Source organism: Cynocephalus volans, chromosome 17, assembly GCF_027409185.1.
Source record: "Cynocephalus volans isolate mCynVol1 chromosome 17, mCynVol1.pri, whole genome shotgun sequence".
Classification (NCBI taxonomy): domain Eukaryota; kingdom Metazoa; phylum Chordata; class Mammalia; order Dermoptera; family Cynocephalidae; genus Cynocephalus; species Cynocephalus volans.
Genome location: NC_084476.1, coordinates 8,615,102 through 8,634,075, shown reverse-complemented (window position 1 = coordinate 8,634,075; position 18,974 = coordinate 8,615,102). Strand labels below are relative to the sequence as shown.

General features: G+C 49.4%; 1 protein-coding gene and 1 non-coding gene across 4 annotated transcripts in view; one reads left to right on the top strand and one right to left on the bottom strand.

Moving 5' to 3' along the window:
• The first annotated feature begins 468 nt into the window (after positions 1-468).
• PTPA (protein phosphatase 2 phosphatase activator) overlaps positions 469-18,974 on the top strand; it is a 42,939-nt gene continuing 24,433 nt past the window's right edge. For all 3 annotated transcript variants that reach the window (XM_063082171.1, XM_063082170.1, XM_063082172.1), the window contains exons 1-8: positions 469-680; positions 3,351-3,448; positions 5,192-5,278; positions 9,810-9,935; positions 11,656-11,773; positions 14,063-14,162; positions 15,149-15,273; positions 16,510-16,610. In XM_063082171.1, coding sequence (XP_062938241.1) covers positions 650-680; positions 3,351-3,448; positions 5,192-5,278; positions 9,810-9,935; positions 11,656-11,773; positions 14,063-14,162; positions 15,149-15,273; positions 16,510-16,610 — 786 coding nt within the window. In that variant the 5' untranslated portion in view covers positions 469-649. The remainder of the gene's footprint in view (positions 681-3,350; positions 3,449-5,191; positions 5,279-9,809; positions 9,936-11,655; positions 11,774-14,062; positions 14,163-15,148; positions 15,274-16,509; positions 16,611-18,974) is intronic.
• Positions 8,993-9,067, bottom strand: TRNAI-AAU (transfer RNA isoleucine (anticodon AAU)). Its single transcript has one exon. It is a non-coding gene; the product is annotated as a tRNA-Ile (tRNA).

Here is an 18,974-nt window from a genome sequence, read left to right as displayed (position 1 = left end):
CAGCTGCGGACCCCGGACCGCTAGCGGAGAGCCCGGGGCGGGGCCGCAGTCGGGGGCGGGACCACGGCTGGGGGCGGGGCCGAGGGCGTTGGAACCCGGGAAGAGCGGCAAGGCGGAGGTCGCTGTCCAGCTCTCTCTCCCGTACCTCAAGTGCTTTCTAAGCTGTTGGAGGTGGTGGTGTGCACCCCTCCAAAGCCGTGTCATGTCTTTGAGTGTTACTCTCAGAGTGGCAGAGAGACACAACCATGTTGACAGGGAAATGTCCTCTGATATTCTTGGGGTTAGGCTCAGTGCCAGGCACAAAGATGACAAGGTGGGGGCCGCCCCACAAAAACATGGCTCCCGCACCAATTAAACTTGAGGCCCCGCAAAAGTATGGCTGCCACGGCGCCCATTGCCTGGCGGGCCGTTAGCGGCCGGGGAGGCCAGCGGCCGTTGGTGCGCATGCTCCCTGAGTGCCCCGCACCAACATGGCGGCGTCTTCGTTGGGGTGACTTTAATTCTCTGTTTTCGCTTAGAGTCGGACGGCGCTCATTTCTCTTCAGAAAGCTTGGAGCCCGTGGTGGAGCCGGGGAAGGGAAGGGTGGGTGCGGCTGTGGAAGGTGAGAGGGGATAGAAAGCATCCGGGCCGGCTCCCGGCGGGAGGAAGATGGCTGAGAGCGAGCGGCAGCCGCCGCCAGGTAGGGCCGGTGGGACCGGGTCGAGGTTGGGGACACGGGGCGGTGCCGGGCGTGGGGGCGGGATAGGGGTGTGGTGTGGGGGGCTCGGTAGGGGAGAGGGTCAGGAGATGGAGGAACTCGAGGGGCGAAAGCATATGGACCCCGAGGAGGAGCAAGAGCTGAAGGGCCTCAAGGGAGAAGGGATGGTGGGCCGCCCGGGGAGACGGCAGGAACCCGCGGCCGCAGAGGGGTGTGGTTGGGGCTCGACACCAGGATTTGGGGAGCCCGGGCTGCCTGAGGATCGGGTGGGCAGCGCCGTGGCCAGGTGAGAGGCCTTTTCCACATCTGGGCAGCGCGTGCTTAAGTCAGCTCTTGATCTGGAGGGGGGAGGTTGCCAGGGATGGGGGCGAAAGGGATTCAGGTGGCTGCCTACTTTATTAGACCTGCTCAGGGGTTGGGGTGGTGCTCGGTGGGCCCGCCTTGCCCCCATTTCCAGCCTCCTCCACGCCCTGCCCACTCCTCCACCTACTCTCTCATCCTCTTGGAGGCTGGGTTCTGGGGTTTCAGTAGTTGAGGATTTATTGAGAGAAACTGTCTAAACCACTAATTTAAAAAGACTGGTTGTGCAAGGAGATGAGAGAGTCTCTCTCTGCCATCACCGTCTGTAACTTTTATTTACACTGTGGCCTCCTTTTAGTTCATCTTAAATAACTAGGATGGAGGTGTTGGGGTAAGATCTTCTTATAGAGACCGCTTTCCTGGAGAAAGGCAGGGCTGTTTGCTGACCCCCCTTGAGCTAAGAAGGACTGGCCATAGGTAACTTAAAATTCTGACAGAGGAGCAAATAGGTTGGCCAAACACAGCTAATGTTTTAAGAGCCTTTGTTATGGCCAGCGTGTAGCTCACTTAGGAGAGCCTGGTGCTGACAACACCAAGTCAAGGGTTAGGATCCCCTTACTGGTCATCTTTTTTATTAAAAAAAGAAAGAAAGAAAGAAAGAATAAAGCTACTGTACTTTTTTTTTTTTTTTGCCAATGTGGGGAGGCTACTATGCTTTCTACACAGCGGTGTAGTGTGTGTTCAGTAAGATGTGCGCAAAGCATGGGACATGGTGGGTAGGGAATAAATGTTGATTGCTGTTGTCCTTCTCAGTGTTTCAGAGTTGTACAGGTTGAACATATATACCGGTTCCCAAATGGTAGATGATAATACATTATATTCTTTGGGTTTTTTTTTTTTTTTTATCAACATCTTTAAAACTCTGGATGTTACCATCTTATACTGGGAGTTCGTAGGGGATCCACTGTCCCTTGGAACCTTTGTCAGAGACAGAATTTGAGGCTGGAGAGACTGAGTGTGACCTCATTTATCACAGTCCTATCTTTGAAGCCTTATTTCTTTGATTTAGGATTGTGTATTCTGGTGATTTGTGTGTGTTTCATCAGTGATTTGTTGCAGTACTTCCCATAAGGTAGCCTTTCCCTGGGGAACAGGGCCTGGCCTGGAGGCTTCTTCCTCCTTGTGAAATAATGTAAGGAGGGCTGTCCCCTTGGAGGGAACAGTTCTCTCATGCTTACAAAAGGGCTGTGTTCCCAAAGATTATTTGCAAGTTGATTATTTGGAATGTGGAACACATTTTCCCATAAAAACAACGTGGTTGGGTTACCAGACTGGCCAACAAAGCATTTTATTTAGCATCTTACTTAAAGTAGCAATTTACATTTAATAGTAGGGGCCTCAATTTTGAACTCTGGGAACAGTGTTTGCAGGACAGGTGGGAGGAGGAAGATAGCCTTCTGGTTTCTTTCTGGGGCCCTGGTCAGATTCTCTATCCTTCCCCATAGATCTCCCAAGTTTCCTGGCACTTTTTCTTTCATTAGGACCTCTCCAGGCAGGCTCTATTCCCAAAATGTCACATGTTCCACAACCTTCTTATGTTCTTGTCTCTTTTTCTTCATGTAGCTGATGTCAGCTAGGTTTTAGGAGGAAGCTAGTCTGACAAATTTATACTATATTGTGAATGACTGATAGTCCCTTACTCTATGCAGTAAGCACCTTTGTGTATCTTTGTCTGTTTCCATGAGCAGATCTGAAGGGTAGACTCCTATAAGTAGAACTGTTGGCTCAGTGGGTATGTGCAGTTTTTCTTCAAAAGATAGTGCCAAGTCCTCCTTAACAGGTCCTATCAACTTTCATTCCTACCCACAGTGCAGGAAAGTTCCTGTTTCCCCTTCCCTGGTCAATGCTGTATGTTTTTATCTGCCAACCTTATCTGGGAAAAGAGATCACATATAATTTACATGTCCTTGCTTATTCAGGAGGTTGGTGATTTCTTTCAAATATTTTATGCAACTTGTATTTTTTCTTCTTCTTTGAATTTCCTATGTGTGTCTAAAAGGTCAACTTAGTTTTATTTTTCTAACCATCTTGCCCAGGTGGAGAGTGGGAAGTGAGAGCATGGTTATTGAAGGAATTACCAATATTGCCCTGCTCTTTACTACTTGCAGAGTGAGAAAAGGCAGGAGGCCAGTGGGTTTAGCTTAACAAGCCATTACTCTGTCCTGGGATTATGTGTCTGGTTTATGCTAGGGCTCAGGTGTTGGCATCTTGGTTTAAAAGTGAGATAGAGAGTGAGTGTGTTGGTGGGGAGGATTGTATTTACCTATTTGCTTTTTCATTTTCTTTGTCAAGAGTCTTCAGAGGAGACCCCTCCAGCCACTCAGAACTTCATCATTCCAAAAAAGGAGATCCACACAGTTCCTGACATGGGCAAATGGAAGCGTTCTCAGGTACCAGTGATGTCTGCACTTTAGGGTCGGAACTGGGGTGAGAAACTTGGGCTTTTTCAGGCAGTGGTTTTCTAGGCATGACTGGGGCTGTGAGCTCCTGGCCCTTCTTCATCTTGCAGCCTCAGCTGTCAAGCTAGGGAGAGAGGTGACAAGTGAGCTGGCTGCTGTCCCCCTCAGGGGTAGCACTCAGAGATACTTTATCAGGAAGGTCTTGGAGCTGGGGTTGGGCTAACCTTGGAGAGTTCTGCTCTTGGTTCTTATAATAGCAACTGTGGAAGCCAGTGCATCAAAGGGAGAAGAGGTTATCTCATGGAAACCTAGGCTAGGCGTGTGGCTGAGCCTCAAATACCTGGGAGCTGGGACCTGAGCACTGGAGGACAGACTGGCATTCTCTGCTGCTGAGCCCAAATGGTGGGCAGAAGTTAATAGCTTGCACCTCTCTGGTACCAACAGGCTGCGGAAAGACTGGGACTGAGAAAAAAGAAAGCTAATTTCAAATTCTCAGGCAAGGCCTCAGGCCCAGCTCCAGTCAGGCCTCTGGTCAGGTCAGCTAGAGTGAAGAGTGTTACTTGTACAGAAGGGCAGGCTCAAAGGTCCACCCACTTGGCAGATTCTCCATGAGGAGTCTGTTTTGTTTATGTTGAGTCCAGACCCTACAGCTTCTGTTCCTTGTCCTTGAGGTTTGGGGCCATACAGGCCTATCTGGTTCCTCCTTCACGAGCCTGCCCTCTAAATATTTGGAGATAGTTATCATATGTCTTCTGAGTCTTCACCGGGACAAACAGTCCCTTCAGCTTAGCAGACAGGTTAGTCCCTTCAGCTACTCAAAGGATATGGTTTGGGGGCTGGCCTGTGGCTCACTCGGGAGAGTGCGGTGCTGATAACACCAAGGCCGTGGGTTCGGATCCCTTATAGGGATGGCCTGTTAGCTCACTGGGTGAGCATGGTGCTGACAACACCAAGTCAAGGGTTAATATCCCCTTACTGGTCATCTTTAAAAAAAAAAAAAAAAAAAGATATGGTTTGAGTCCTTTCATCATCTTGGTTGCTCTACCTCAGAGTTTCTCAACCTCAGCACTATTTTGGGGCAGGCATTCTTGGTTGTAGGGAGCTGTACGGTGCGTTGTAGGATGTTTAGTAACATCCCCGGCCTCTACCCACTAGATGCCAGCAGCATCCCGTCTTCCACTTGTCACAAACAAAAATGTCTCTAGACATTGTTAGATGTCCTCAGAAAGCCAAATTACCTGGGCTGAGAACTACTGTGTTGCCCTGAACCTACTTGTTTGTGTGAATCCAAACGTGATGCTGCCCCTTGCTGCTTCCTCTCCCGGCTTCCCAGTGTGCTTTGCAGATGCGAATGATTGTGAACGCTGGCTACAGTCAGGAGAAGGGCTCAGGTGTGCCCTGGGCTGGGAGAGTTGCTGTGGATAACCCACCCGACCTGCTGGGGGCCATTCCATGGGCTGGTAGGAGGATCCTGGTATAGGAATTCCCCCTTCTAGATATTAAGTTATTGGTTCTGAGGGCTCATCTCAGGGCTTGCTGTGGACACCCTGGCATCCATAAGGCTTGGATAAGAAGGAAGGAAGGAAGTGAAAAGAAAAGGGGATGAAGAAGAAACAAGACTGCATTGGGAGCCAAGGGCAGCCCGGAGCTCTTTGGTATCCAGGTGGAGCTGGGGGCAGGTCGGGGGGGGTCTGACATCCCTCTCCTCACCCCTCTCTCCCATCTGTTTGATAGGCATATGCCGACTACATCGGATTCATCCTCACTCTCAACGAAGGCGTGAAGGGGAAGAAGCTGACCTTCGAGTACAAAGTCTCTGAGGTAGACACCAACAGGGAGCCTGCTGCAGCAGCCTTTCCACACACAACCTCTCCAAAAAGTCACATGTGCTCATTGCCCACAGCAGGGCCAACTGCAGAAAATAAGATCACCCAAACACGCGCAGTTCACATTTTGGTGTCTGTATTTCTAATTGTTTTAATCTGTGAATAGATGAATACTTATAAAGTTGGGATCAAGGTAAATATGCTGTTTTATAGCCTGCATTTTACTAACTGGTGTTTTAATATAACTTTACAAATTGAAAAAGATTACAAGAGAAGTAAACATGCTCACTGGAGAGATAACTAGTAGAAATGTGTATAACATTAGTAAAAAAAAAAAAAGCTGACCTCTCCCTGCGTTTCCCCTCATATCCAGTTCCCGGGGCAGCCCTGTTGACAGTGACATCCCAGGAAATCGTGAGCTCCTTCTCTCCTACAGTGCGAATGGCTCCTTCACTGAACTGTGCCCTCATTTCTGTAAACAACCCTCTGACTTTAGACTTCTAGCTTATATCCCTAAGCATTGCTGCTTTGAACATCCTTGTACATAGACCTTTGTTTTTCTAAGGATTCATTCCTAGAAGTGGAAGTCCTGAGTCAAAAGGCGTACTTGTTTTTTGGCCTTTGGGTTCACACTGCCTGGTGGATGCTCTTTGTTTTTTTTTTGTTTTGTTTTTTTTGCCTTTTTCGTGACCGTCACTCAGCCAGTGAGTGCACTGGCCATTCCTATATAGGATCCGAACCCGCGGCGCGGGAGCGTAGCTGCGCTCCCAGCGCTGCACTCTCCCGAGTGCGCCACGGGCTTGGCCCCTGGTGGATGCTCTTTGGATGCTGTTTCAGAGTCAAGTTTGTTTGTGTAGGGAGGGCAAGAACTATTAGGGGGCTGATACCCATTGGAAGGTGTGGTCTTGGAGGCTGTTTGCTGTTGCTGGATGCCATCTCCCAGGACTAGGTCCCAGGCCTCTAAAGGGCTCTTGGGTTTGTGTCCCAGTTGGCCCAGAGCCACCTTGAACCTCTTATCTCAGATACCATGGCCTGAGTTGCCTCTCTTAATGCCTTGGCCGACTCAGCCCTCTAGCCACAGCCTCAGGCCTGTTGGGTAAGATCTGGTCCTGCCCCTGCCTAGTTTCTCCACTTGTCCTAAGACTAGCATTGCCCTCTAAGCCCTCATATCCCACCCCTGGTGGAGCCTCCTCTTCCTGGGCCCTATCTTGCTGTTAGGTGGCCGAGGTCCTGTTCTGTTCACTTGAGGGGAGCCAGGCCTGTGCTGGGGACAGCCAGCCTTCCCTTGGGAGATGGCCCACCAGTGGCTTCTTGGGTTCCTCTTGGGCCCACTCAGTGCTCTGGGACCGTGGCTCTGGGCACAGGATGGCTGGAGAGGGCTCTTCCTGAGCCTGTGGCGAGGGATGCTCAGCTGTGTTCAGTGGTCCAGAGGATGTCATAGGTTAGGGCTAATTAATGGGGAATGATATAATTACCCCAGCAAATGCTTAGTTGCCAAATCCCTTTCAGGTTCCTTAATTGCCTCTGAGGCTTTGATGGTAGCTGTCCACACCAACCAGGTATTGTCTTAGCTCAATAGCTGTTCTTTTAGCAGGATTGCAGCTTGGTTCTGTGCTTGGGTTCTGGAGTCAGGTTGACTGGGTTTTGATAACCCATCACTTCCGAACTGGGTGATGTTGTCATTTCTAACCCTCTGTTTCATTATTTGTAGAGTGGGAAGAGTTAACAGACCTGCTCATGGCCCCATGGGGAGGAATCACTGAGATCCTACATGCAGGTTTTTTATTTTTATACAGTGCCTGGCACATACTAAATGCCTTTATTATTATTTAGCTATTGTCATCATTAGGTGTTATTCAGTTCTAATTTTTAATGATGTTGTGTCGCTTCAGTTGGGGCTATTCCTGAGCTGGGGTTATCCCAGCGCCCAAGTGGTGGGCTGCTCCTCACTTGGGGGGCAGAGATGACTAGTTTGGTCTCCAGAGGGCTCCCAACTTCTGTCCACTGCTGGCAAGGGGCAGCAGAAGGCACAGGTCATAGCATGTGGACGCGGGCCACACATAGGGGCTCTCTTTCCTCCTGGCACAGCTGCTTGGTCTCCTGCTTCTTCTCAGTCCTTCCTCCTACTGTAGAGATGGCAGCTGCAGTTTGGGAGAGGACAGAGTGGCTCAGGCTAGCGGCTTCCACACCACTTGAAGTAAAGAGAACAAGCAAGGGTGATATGCAGTGAGTTTGTCTAGACCTATGTTTAGAAAGCTGTGTTTATTTTGAGATTATGCCTGTCTTACTCTTTGGGGGTTAAAATTTTTGTATAATAAAGGTGTTAGTAGATAGGAGGTTATTTTTGTTGTTGTTCTGTTAGGTTTTTTTTTTTTTAACATACTAAGGGGGCGGAATTAAAAGTCTCGTAAAATTTTAGGGAAGATTTTACTGGTCCATGAAATCTAAAAAGGAAGCACTGGTCTAGGGAGAAGGAGGATAGCTCAAATTATTCCTTGTGCCTCAGAAGGGTTCCAGCGCACAGTTCCCTCTCCCTCTGACCCTCTCTCCCAACCCGCCAAACAATAGAGGCAGCCTCCTGCATTCAGAGAGCCCTCTGGAGAAAGAGGAGCTGGGAACCTTTTAATTATTCATTGGCCCAGCTGAGCTAGCAGCTGGGGCCTGGCTCCTGCTGGCCTCTGGAGCCACCTTCTTTATCCCCTTCAGTGCCTTGCTTATGACTGAGATCTCCAGAGAATCTGAGGCTTGCTGATGCTTCCTGGGGCTAAGATTACCGTGCCATCTTTGTTGCTGCATGGGGTCAGGTTTGGTCTGTTCATCAGCCATTCCTGGTGACCTTGCTCTTCAGAAAGCGAGGCTCTGGCAGCGCTTCCTGTCACATTTCAACAAGGCAGCTTTATGCCACCCCAGCACTCTCCTTCAGCCAGATGTAAAGGGAAATTTTTGTCCTCCTACAGGTAACTTTTATTTTTCTCCCAAGCCCCAAGCATAGGTAAAGGGCATGTGCGGGAGAGCAGCATTCAGGGTCATTGTGCTGTTGCACAAGACACAAGGCTGGGGGTGGGGAGGAATTTTTTCATAGACTGCAATGTAATTTGTGCCTCTTGGAGCTATGCAGCTGGGGGCACTGGCCGACTTGACTTCCATTCACACAGGCCCATGTCTCCCCCTCCCCTCCAATACACACACAGGTTTTGGGATATCTGCTTCTTGGCAGAGTCTCTACACAGTGGCAGGCCTGACTGGGCCTTGTGCTCCCAGGCACAACTTTTCGTGTGCACATCACACGTTTATTCCAGACACAGACAAGATCTACTTCCTGGCATGGACCCTCTTCCCGGTGTTGCCTGACCCTGAATAGCCTCTGCATCGTGCTTTCTATGAGGCCTTAGTTCTGGTTTATTTCTATAAGCCACACCCGGAAGGAGCACTTTCTAGGTACCCTCTCAGAGAACCCTCGACCTTGGTGTTACAAGTTTTGGATGGACATCCTGACATCCAGTCATGAACTCCTGATTGAGTAAATCAAGCAGCATTGTGTGCTAACACTGCCCACACCTGTGACCCGATGCCACTTCTTGGTCCCTGTCATCCGTGGGAAAAGTGTAGGGAGATGTGCCCTCAAATCCTGTCGGCTCTACAAAGTGTTACACACAGTGACCGAACATTTCCACAAAGGTTGAGTTGCAAGATTATTTTTTTTGGTAGCTGGCTGGTACAGGGATCTGAACCCTTGACCTTGGTGTTATTGGCACCATGCTCTAACCAACTGAGCTAACCAGCCAGCTCCTAAGATTGTTTACCACAGTGTTGTTTGTGGTAGTGAAACAATTGGAATTAACCAAAACATTTAACATCGAGAAATTCGTTAAATAGAGTATGATACATTGGTACAATGAAATGTTATTTACTTACTAAAGGCTATTATGAAATTATATTTACATGTTGGTGTGAATGAGGTTCTTGAGGAAAATGAGCAGGCTGCAAAACAGTGTGTGTCCTGTGATCCATTTTTTTAGAGGGTTTGTATGCTTGTAAATATTACGCTGTGCCAGGCAATGTGTGCCTTAGGAGGTATTTATCATCATCCCCATTTTTGAGACTAAGGGTGTCAGTATTACTAGTCATTTTTGTTTTCTTTCTTTTACATTTCTATATTTTGTGATGAGTAGGTATTGTGTGCTCAATGAAAGACCCTAATAAAATCTATTTTAAAAAAGGTCAGGGCTGGAGTTCTACTTGTCCAGCAACAACTCCTGGGTAGGCTGGCAAGAGAAACCAGGTGCTGAAGCCACCCCTGTCCCTGTCCCACCAGCCTCGTGCTTTTCCCTCTTCATAAAGCTCACTGTGCTCCCCTGACCCTCCTTCATATTCTGGACAGTTGGGAAGAAATGTGGACAAGCAAGTAGGCCAGTTTGTGCCACAACTAGGGGTCATTGTCCAGCAGCAGTTGGGAGTTCCCTCTGTCACTGTAGCCTGGGGCCAGTAGTCATTGTGGCTTAGCCCCCTCTGTTTTGCCTCCACAGGCCATTGAGAAACTGGTCTCTCTTCTCAACATGTTGGACAGGTGGATTGATGAGACCCCTCCAGTGGACCAGCCCTCTCGATTTGGGAACAAGGCCTATAGGACCTGGTATGCCAAACTTGATGAGGTGAGGCTGCCACGGGACAGGCTTAGGGGCTGGGCTATGGGGAGGGGATTCTGGCACCGGACGGATGGGGAAGGGCCTGTGTTGCTTACAGCTGGTGTTTCAAGCTCTTAGAGATATCAAAATCACAGGGAATTTGTTAAAATGACATTTCCACTTAACCACAATCACAAATGTGTTTATCGTCTGTCCCAGCCATCTTCTGGGAACTACTGCTGTGGATGTACAGTCCTCTGTGCAAGACTGTTTATTAAGTCATTATTTGTATTAGGAATAGATTGGAAACGTCCCAAGTATCTATCTGTAGGGGATCAGTTAAATAAACTAGTAAATCCACACCACTGAGTTCTGTGCAGCTATAAAAATAATAAGAAAGCTGTCGAGGGAACTCAGTGGAAGGGACTCCATGACTCATTTTTAGATGAAAAGAGTCAAGTGTAATGATGTACATGGTAAGCTATCTGTTGGTAAGAAAGAGGGAAAAATAAAAATACATGTTGATGTTGCTCATATTTGCATAAAGAAATATTCCTGGAAAGATCAACGAGAGGCTACTAAAGCTATGGTTTCTTTTTGAGGGCAAGGGAGATTGGGGTGGAATGAGACTTCTTAGTACATTCCTTCTATAATATTTTTATTTTTGAATCATGTGAAGGAATTACCTGTTCAAAGCAAACAAAAAATGAAAATGCAGGATCTGAAGCCCCTTCCTTAGAAAAGCAGAGTCTGTAGGTCTGGGTAGGGCCTGAGAATCCAGATTTTCATCAGCTCTCCAGGGGATTCTCCTACCAGTTGTCCACAACTGAACTTAGAGATACTAGGGTTCTAATTTCTCTGGCCCATGTTTTCACATGGAGCAGCGGGGAATACCAAGGACCCAGCAAAACACTCTCCTAGGAGTGCTCTGGGGCTGCCTCTGCACTCTAGGATGGTTCATGGTCTTGTTTTTTAAAAAGATTTTTATTAAGTTATAACTTAATAGAAAGCTGACAAATCATAGTTGTATATAGCTCAATGGGTCTTTACATATGTTTTTACCTATATACCTACCACCCATGCCCCCTTTTAGTTGATATCCCCCAGACTTTTCTGATTTCTGTCCCATGAATTGATTTTTTTGCCAGTTTTTGAACTTTGTATAAATATCTGCCTTCTTTTTGCTCAATGTTATGTCCATGAGGTTCATCATGTTGTTGAGTGTAGCTGTAGCTTTTTCTTTGCTGTGTATGACCAGACCACAATTTATTCATTCCATTGTTGATGGACATTTCAGTTGTGTTTCCACATTTTAGCTACTATAATGCTGCTCTGAACATTCTTGTGTGTCTTTTGGTGGACATATGGCACAGTCTCTTGCCCTAGGAGTGTGAAGGAGATGCCACCTATGGGGATAATAGTACTGACCTCCCAGAGTCTGCATGGGCCTCCAGTGACTTACCAGATGGGGGAGTTGAATAGCTTCTTTTCAGATTCCTCCTATCTTGCCCCTAGACCCCTGTGCCTTGCAGGAAGGGTCAGTGGATGATAAGCCACCCCAGGGTAGTCTTTTTGTTGTGTAAGAATAACTGCTCTCCCTCTTCTTCTTTCTGTGGCAGTCAGAACAGGGAGCCAGGCCAGCCTGGAGTGGCAGCCTGGGCCCCCAGCCAGGTGCTGCCCCTGGGCGCCTGCCCACTAGGATGCTGCCTAATCTACTGCCACCACTTTGTGTCTCTTGTGTTATCAGGAAGCAGAAAACTTGGTGGCCACAGTGGTCCCCACCCATCTGGCAGCTGCTGTGCCTGAGGTGGCTGTTTACCTAAAGGAGTCCGTGGGGAACTCCACGCGAATTGACTATGGCACAGGTATCTGCCACTTGCGGGGCTCTGCACTTATTTGGCTTCACTACTTTCTTTCCTTGGGCTGCTTCCTCTTTGCTCTGGATGGTCTTGGGGCCCTCTGAGCAAGCAGAAGTTAGCCAAGCCCTGATGCCTGTTGGGGCTAGTTGGGGTGCTGTGGGTGGTTGCATAAGGGTGGAGGGTGGGGGGACAGTGTGGGAGGCCTAATGCTGTGGCTCTAGCTTGGTCCACCAGGGGGAGCTGATGCCATAGGCATGGAGCTTGTTTATGCAGAGCTGATTTCTGTTTTTTGTAAAGATAGTCTCTGTAAGCTCCTCATTGTCACCAAAATAATAATTTATTGAGCACTTACTGTATCTCAAGGCAACTGCTTACAGAAGCTTTGAGAAGTGAAATGCTTTGGTAACCTCTGGCAGCATCATGGCATACTCTCTTCCTGACACCCCTTGTCTCTGTGCTGTCGAGCTCTTTGGATCTGTCATCCATGTCTGCCAAGCTAACTTGGACTTCGAGGAGAGGGAGTGTGTGAGCACCTTGAAAAAGTCAGGGGGTGGCTTGCGTAGCCAAGGAGGATCCCTGCTTGGGAAAAGCCCACCTTTCCTTTCTGCCCTGAAGCAGTCAAATGGGAGAGCTACTCTTTGCTCCAACCCCACCCCCCAACACACACCGCCCCATCAGGGCCATCGGGGGAACGTGGTCCACAAGAGGGAGCCCAGGCCACAGAGGCAGGCCCTGAAGAAGGGCCCTCTTGGACATGGGTCCTGGGAAAGCTTTGTCCTCTGCTCCTCTCTCCTGCTAGGGAACAGGTTTATCATGTGTTTTCAGATCTTAAGGGGTGGCGCTTTGACTAAGACCAATAGGGAAAAGATCCCAGGGGGAAGACTGGCCAGATCAGCAGTGGGTGGTGCTCCTGGGTACACAAAAGCCCCTGAGTGATGTTTGCTTGGACTCTGGCTGGTCATCTTTGGAAACTGTTGGAGGTGACAGTGACTGAGCTCACAAGCTTTCCAGGCCCTGGAGGGACGGACCTTCATTCTGCAGAAATAGGGCAGAAGTCACTGAAATATTCTCTCCTTACCTCTCTCCAAATTTGTTTTTTACAACACTATAAACCATGGATTTCAGTTCAAAGTCCAATCAGTATTTTCTGTAGTATTGACCATTCCTAGTTGACATGCCTGGGAAAGGAAGGAGTGAGGGTGCCTTTTGACTCTGTAATTTGACTATGTGTTCCCTGCTTAGAAGGCTGCAGTAGTTCTCCATTACTCTTAGGATAAAGTCTGAGTTCTTCACTGTGGCCATTAAGGCCTATCCCACCTGTAGCTTCATCTTATGCTTTCTCCCTTGCTCTCTCTGGTTTATTTACTTATTTGTTTTGGGGGGTGGCTGGCCAGCACAGGGATCCGAACCCTTGACCTTGGTGTTATAAGGCCGTACTCTAACCAAAGGAGCTAACTGGCCAGCCCTTTGTGCTTTAAACATACTGGCCTTGGGCCGACCCCGTGGCACACTCCGGAGAGTGCGGCGGCCCGCTGCGGGTTCAGATCCTATATAGGGATGGCCGGTGCGCTCACTGGGTTGAGTGCGGTGCGAATGACACCAAGCCAAGGGTTGTGATCCCCTTACCGGTCACAAAAAAAGACAAAATAAATAAATAAATAAATAAATAAAATAAACATACTGGCCTTATCCACACCAATTATGCTTTTTCTTTCCTCAGGGCCTTCGCGCATGCTGTTGTGGCTAGAATAAATTTCTTGCCTCCCTCATCCCCTTTTCCTTGCCAGTTGCCATTCATCTTTCAGATTAAATGTTACTTTCTTAGGGGAAACCTTGAACCCTTATGTCTGAGTCCCCCTATAATATCCTATTATCACCCTTTCTCCTTTAGAGCTAGAATCATAGTAGTAATTGTATATTTAATGTCTTTCATATCTGATAGATCATAAACTCTCTGAGGGCAGGGATTTGTTACTGTCTCCCTAGTGCCTGACATGGACAGTGACTCCCACATAGTAGGTGCTCAATAAATAGAGTGGAGTTGCTGAATGAGTTAAACCTACAAAATAAAATGTAAATACCTGTTTAAGAAGTCAACAGCCTGGGCCTTTTGGAAGTAGAATTATAGTAGTAGTTCTTGAAAGGGCCTAGGTCTCTCTGGATAGGGAAGAGGCCCTATTATCTCCCTGTTGACCTCCCTCCTCAAAGGGGCACTTATTTGGACTCTGGGAGACCAAAAACAACCCCAGTCCTTTTTCTGGAAGACTTCAACCTTGGCTGTTTTTTCTCCCCCAGGGCATGAGGCAGCCTTTGCTGCTTTCCTCTGCTGTCTCTGCAAGATTGGGGTGCTCCGGGTGGACGACCAAATAGCTATTGTCTTCAAGGTGTTCAATCGGTGAGGGAGAGGAAGGCAGGAGGGGCAACTGCCTGTGGGAGGGGATGTGAGAGGGTCTCTTTCCTCCTTGTTACTGTCACACTGGGGATGGGGTGCTGGAGGGTTCTCCCGAGTGGCCCACGATTCCCTTATCCTAGCCTAATCAAGCTCTGGCTGTGGATGGGCTCCTTCCTCCAACAGGTTCAGATTTATCTCCAAGTAAAAACAAGTGAAGGAAATGTCACGTAATGACTGCTAATGCTTACACAGTGTTTACCATGTGGAGGCACCGTTTCACACGCTCTACATGTGACTCATTTAATTCTCACAACCACTCCAGGAGGTAGCAACTGTTATTTCCATTTTATAGATGAGGAAACTGAAGCTTGAGAAATCAAGTCTTTTTACTATGATCACATAGGCAGTCAGGCTCCGCAACCCCTCACCACCCAAACCACCTCCTGGGCAGCACAGATGTGTATCGGAGTCACCTGGAGAGCTCTTAAAATACCCATTTCTAGGTCCCACTCTGGTGATTCCAATGCAACAGGCCTGTGGCAGAGCCCGGGAATGTTGTGTTGAAAGCTCCACAGGTGACTTGGATGCACAGCCTCTGATAAAATCGAAGGCTGGGACAGGAAGGGCCTAGGAGATAACCTACTTGGACTCCCACCAACTTTCAGATGTGCAAACTGTGGTTAGAGAAGTTGAGGCTCCTGCCCGAGGTCTTACAGGTTGTCGGGAGCTGATGGCACTGAAACCCAGTTGGTGTTTTGTTCCTTTCTTGTGCCAAAAGAAGGCTGAGTGTTGGGGGGAAAATAAAGCTACATTATTTCGAGAGTACCAGCTGATGCATAACTTATGCATGTACATTTTAATTGAAATAGAGACCAGTTCCACTCTTAAGTTGTTATTTCTGGCCTCCTTGTGCTCCCAGTGGCAGAAGGGTTGAGACTACCTTTTTACTTTTTGCTACCTTCCCTTTCTTCTCCCACCGTCCTGTGCAGGTACCTCGAGGTTATGCGAAAACTCCAGAAAACATACAGGATGGAGCCAGCCGGCAGCCAGGGTGTGTGGGGCCTGGATGATTTCCAGTTTCTGCCCTTCATCTGGGGCAGTTCACAGCTGATAGGTACTGAAGCCCCACCAAGGGTGTATTCTGTGTCCCTCCCCCTACCCCTCTTCCCTTCCTCCTGCCCAGGGCAGACAGTGACAGCTTGTAAAGCAGGGCATTAGACTGGCTATTGACGGAAGCTGTTTGCTGTTGACCTTCTGCTGTGAGCCAGTGTGGCGGCTGGCAGAGGCGGAGGCAGAGTGCCGCCAAGATAATGGAAAGTGACATGGGCTGGGGCAAGGGCGCTCGCCTGGTACATAATGGACTGGTGTGAAATGCGCCCCAGCTCCTGGCAGCAGCTGTGGGGTTTTATGTTGAAAAGAGGGGCTCTTCATTCTGTGGCCAGCATCATCCACTATTATTGAGCTGTGTGCGAGGGGGCCCATCAGGGAGCTGCTGCCAAGTGCTGGGTGGTGGGCTTGCTTCCTGTGGGGCTCACAGACAGGCCTGCTCTAGTGACTCCCCCTACTTTGAAAGTGTTTTCCAGGCTTGGTCAGGGTGTTCTTGCTCATTGGGGTCTACCAGTGGGTGGTGGTGGTGGTGGGGTGATCATCTCCATTTTGATGTAGAATGAACTGTCTACAAAATAGTATTCATAGGGCCGGCCCGTGGCTCACTCGGTAGAGTGCGGTGCTGATAACACCAAGGCCCCGGGTTCGGATCCTATATAGGGATGGCTGGTTGGCTCACTGGCTGAGCGTGGTGCTGACAACACCAAGTCAAGGGTTAAGATCCCCTTACCGGTCATCTTTTTAAAAAAAAAACAACAAAAAAAACCCAAAATAGTATTCATAAATGGCCATTTGTTGAGGACTCGCTGTGCGCCAGGCACTGAACTAAATACCTCAGGTAGATTCCCTCCCTTAGTCTTCTCAGTGACCCTGTGAAGGGTCTTGGCCAGAATAAGGGCCCCCACCACCAACTAACTCCTGTGCCAGGCACCATGCTGAGTGCTGTGCTTATGGTGAGTATTGTCATGTGGTCCTCAACAGCCCTGGGGAGGTGTTTTTCGTATCCCCACTGCCCAGGTGAGGAAACTGAGCCTTGGAGGGCAGAAGTCATTCATCCAAGATCACTTAGCTAGAGAGAGGCAAAGCCTGAGATTAGTGCATTAGGATACATACATGCACTAGGCCATTTATTGCTCCTGCAGGGTCACGTGTTGAGGGTGCCACGGGCAGGACTGTGGTCCTTGGGTTCCCAGGTGGAGCCACGGGCCTGGTTCTGAACCCCAGGGCTCTTTGCTCTTCCCAGACCACCCGTACCTGGAGCCCAGGCACTTTGTGGATGAGAAGGCCGTGAATGAGAACCACAAGGACTACATGTTCCTGGAGTGCATCCTGTTCATCACTGAGGTGAGGGGCAGGGGTCAGGGAGAAGTCCATGGCTGCCTCGGGGCTCAGATGAATGGAAGCTAGTGGCTTTAGAGTGGGATAGAGGAGCGACAGCTGCTGTCTGAAGATGGCAAGGCTGGCACCAGAGGCAGGTCATTGAAAAGGAAGCACCACTAGGCCTCTCCTGAAAGGTTTAGCTAGCTTCTGACTGTCCAGGATCTCCTCACCCAAATCTGGGGTTTCTTCTGAAACCCATAGGACTCTTGAGCTAAAGGACTAAGACTCAGTCACTGGCTGGATTGGGTGACTGATGCAGCAGGTCTGAGAGGGTGGGCGGGGATTGTGGGGGGCGGTCAGCGTCTTTCAGGTGGGGCCCACCAGGTCTGCGGAGCCATGTGCTTGTGGTTATGTAGCATTCAAGCACTGGAGGAGTTGAAGTACTTTCTGGAGTAGACAGCTTGTCTGCTGAAGGGACATGTCCCTGTCAGTGCCTGAGGACATGGGCCTGAGCAAGGTGCTGGAGGTGAAAATGAGCAGGCCTGTGGTGGTGGTCACTGAACCCCTGTCCCACCTGGCAGCGTTCTTTAACAGAAGCTCTTGTCCCACTAAGGCAGGATTCCCCACAGTGCGGCCTTGGACCACTTCATCAAGATTCCCTGGGAAGTTTGTTAAAATGTACCTTCCTGGGCCCCACCCCAGCTTTCTGAATCAGAATCTTAGCTAAGAGACAAGAGCCAGAAGTCTGTATTTAAACACACTTTCCAGGTGACTGCTGGGGATTCACTGCTCTTAGGGCCTTTCTTCTGTGAGGTGTTGGAACTTTTCATCCTCCTTGCCCTATACCACCTCCCCCTCCACCCCAAACTTCCAAAGGGCACCCTGGCTCTGCTCTTTGGAGAGGGCTCCTGCCCGTGTTCTTTTTCCTGATGCCCACATGCATGTCTGCTTCCTCGGTGATATCCCTGGCACACCCATGGATTCCTGCCTGTGGGGGATGCCCTTTTGGCTGCCCATTCTGAGCCCCCTGAAGAGGGGAGAAGACTGGTTAAGCAGCCTTTGCTCCAAACTCTTCCTGGTCAGTATTCAGCTCAGGCTTCTGCCAAACTCTAGAGGCCAGAGGGGAATGACACATTTTTTCCAAGTCAGCAAATGGAGCTGGGACTGACGGCTGGGCGGCCACCATTTCGTTCTCAGAGATCTGCTGCCTTCAGCAGTGTAGCAGACCCAAGGTCGGAAGGACTCGGGGGCAGTCTGGCTTGAAAGCCAGTCACTCACTGCTCTCTTTGGAGTGGAATGCGCGGGTCTGCGGAGCCTTGGGAGACTGCAGGATGAGCTGGAGGAGCAGGGTGGGGAGAAGGGGCAGATTCTACACTGAGCTTCCTACTTGGGGCTAAAAGGCTATGCTGTCTGGCTCCCCCTGGAGGCTGGCTAGGACCCTGGGTCCTTGTCTGTATTCTGACTAGGAGGCAGGCAGGGCAGGCCCTCAGGGATTATGGGAACTGATTCCATGTTCAAACTTTGTATTTTTGTTTGATTGGTTGGTTGGTTATGCTAGTATAAAACTCCAAAGCTTTCCCAAAGTTTGGGACTCAGTTTTTCTGCTAGAGGAAATTCTACAGTAGCCTCTAGGTGGGGCCAGAGGCACACTAAACTGAGGTTTTAGTAATTTAAATGAGGGGGCAATAGGAACTGGGAAGAGAGAGGCAGGCATAGGGTTTTTTAGCAAAGCCTTCTCTGCAAAGCCGGTTTTCACTTTATGTCCAGACTCTTAGGCATGTATTAAACCATGTATGTTAGGAGGAGCATGCCCCCAGAGCTGAGCTGACTGCAAGGGCACCCTTTGGCCCTCCTGGCTATCCTAGACCGAATCTGTGTGGTTGCTGATTGCAGCACACGTTGTGTTGGGTCTCCAGAGCTTGTGTCTGGGCTGCTCCCCACACCCACCCCCTTCCACCTTGGAACAGTGAGCAGCAGTTTTGCAGCCCCTAGTCGGTGAGTGAGAGACCCGGCTTAGCTTACCTGGACCCTGGGGCTCAGGGACCTGGAGGCTTGCGTGGAGTTCTGTGTTCTTTGGTCAGGAAGGGGGCGATGTTGCCTCTGGAGACCTGGGGATCACTAGGGATTGTCCCGTCCTGCGGGACAGGTAAGAACGTGGGCTCGAGGAGGACTACCTGTAGCTGGTGAAAAGAGGAAGAGACAGGAGACACACAGAATGGAGGCAAGACAAGATTCTGATCAAGCCTCAAAATTTTATTGTTAGGCGATTGCTTATATACATAGTGAAGAAGGGGCGGGCTGTCACAGGGTGTGGCAGCTTATGATAGGCGAAAAAGCAGGGGGGTGATATGATAGTGGCGTGGTATGAGAAGAGGAGGTGGGAGGGGT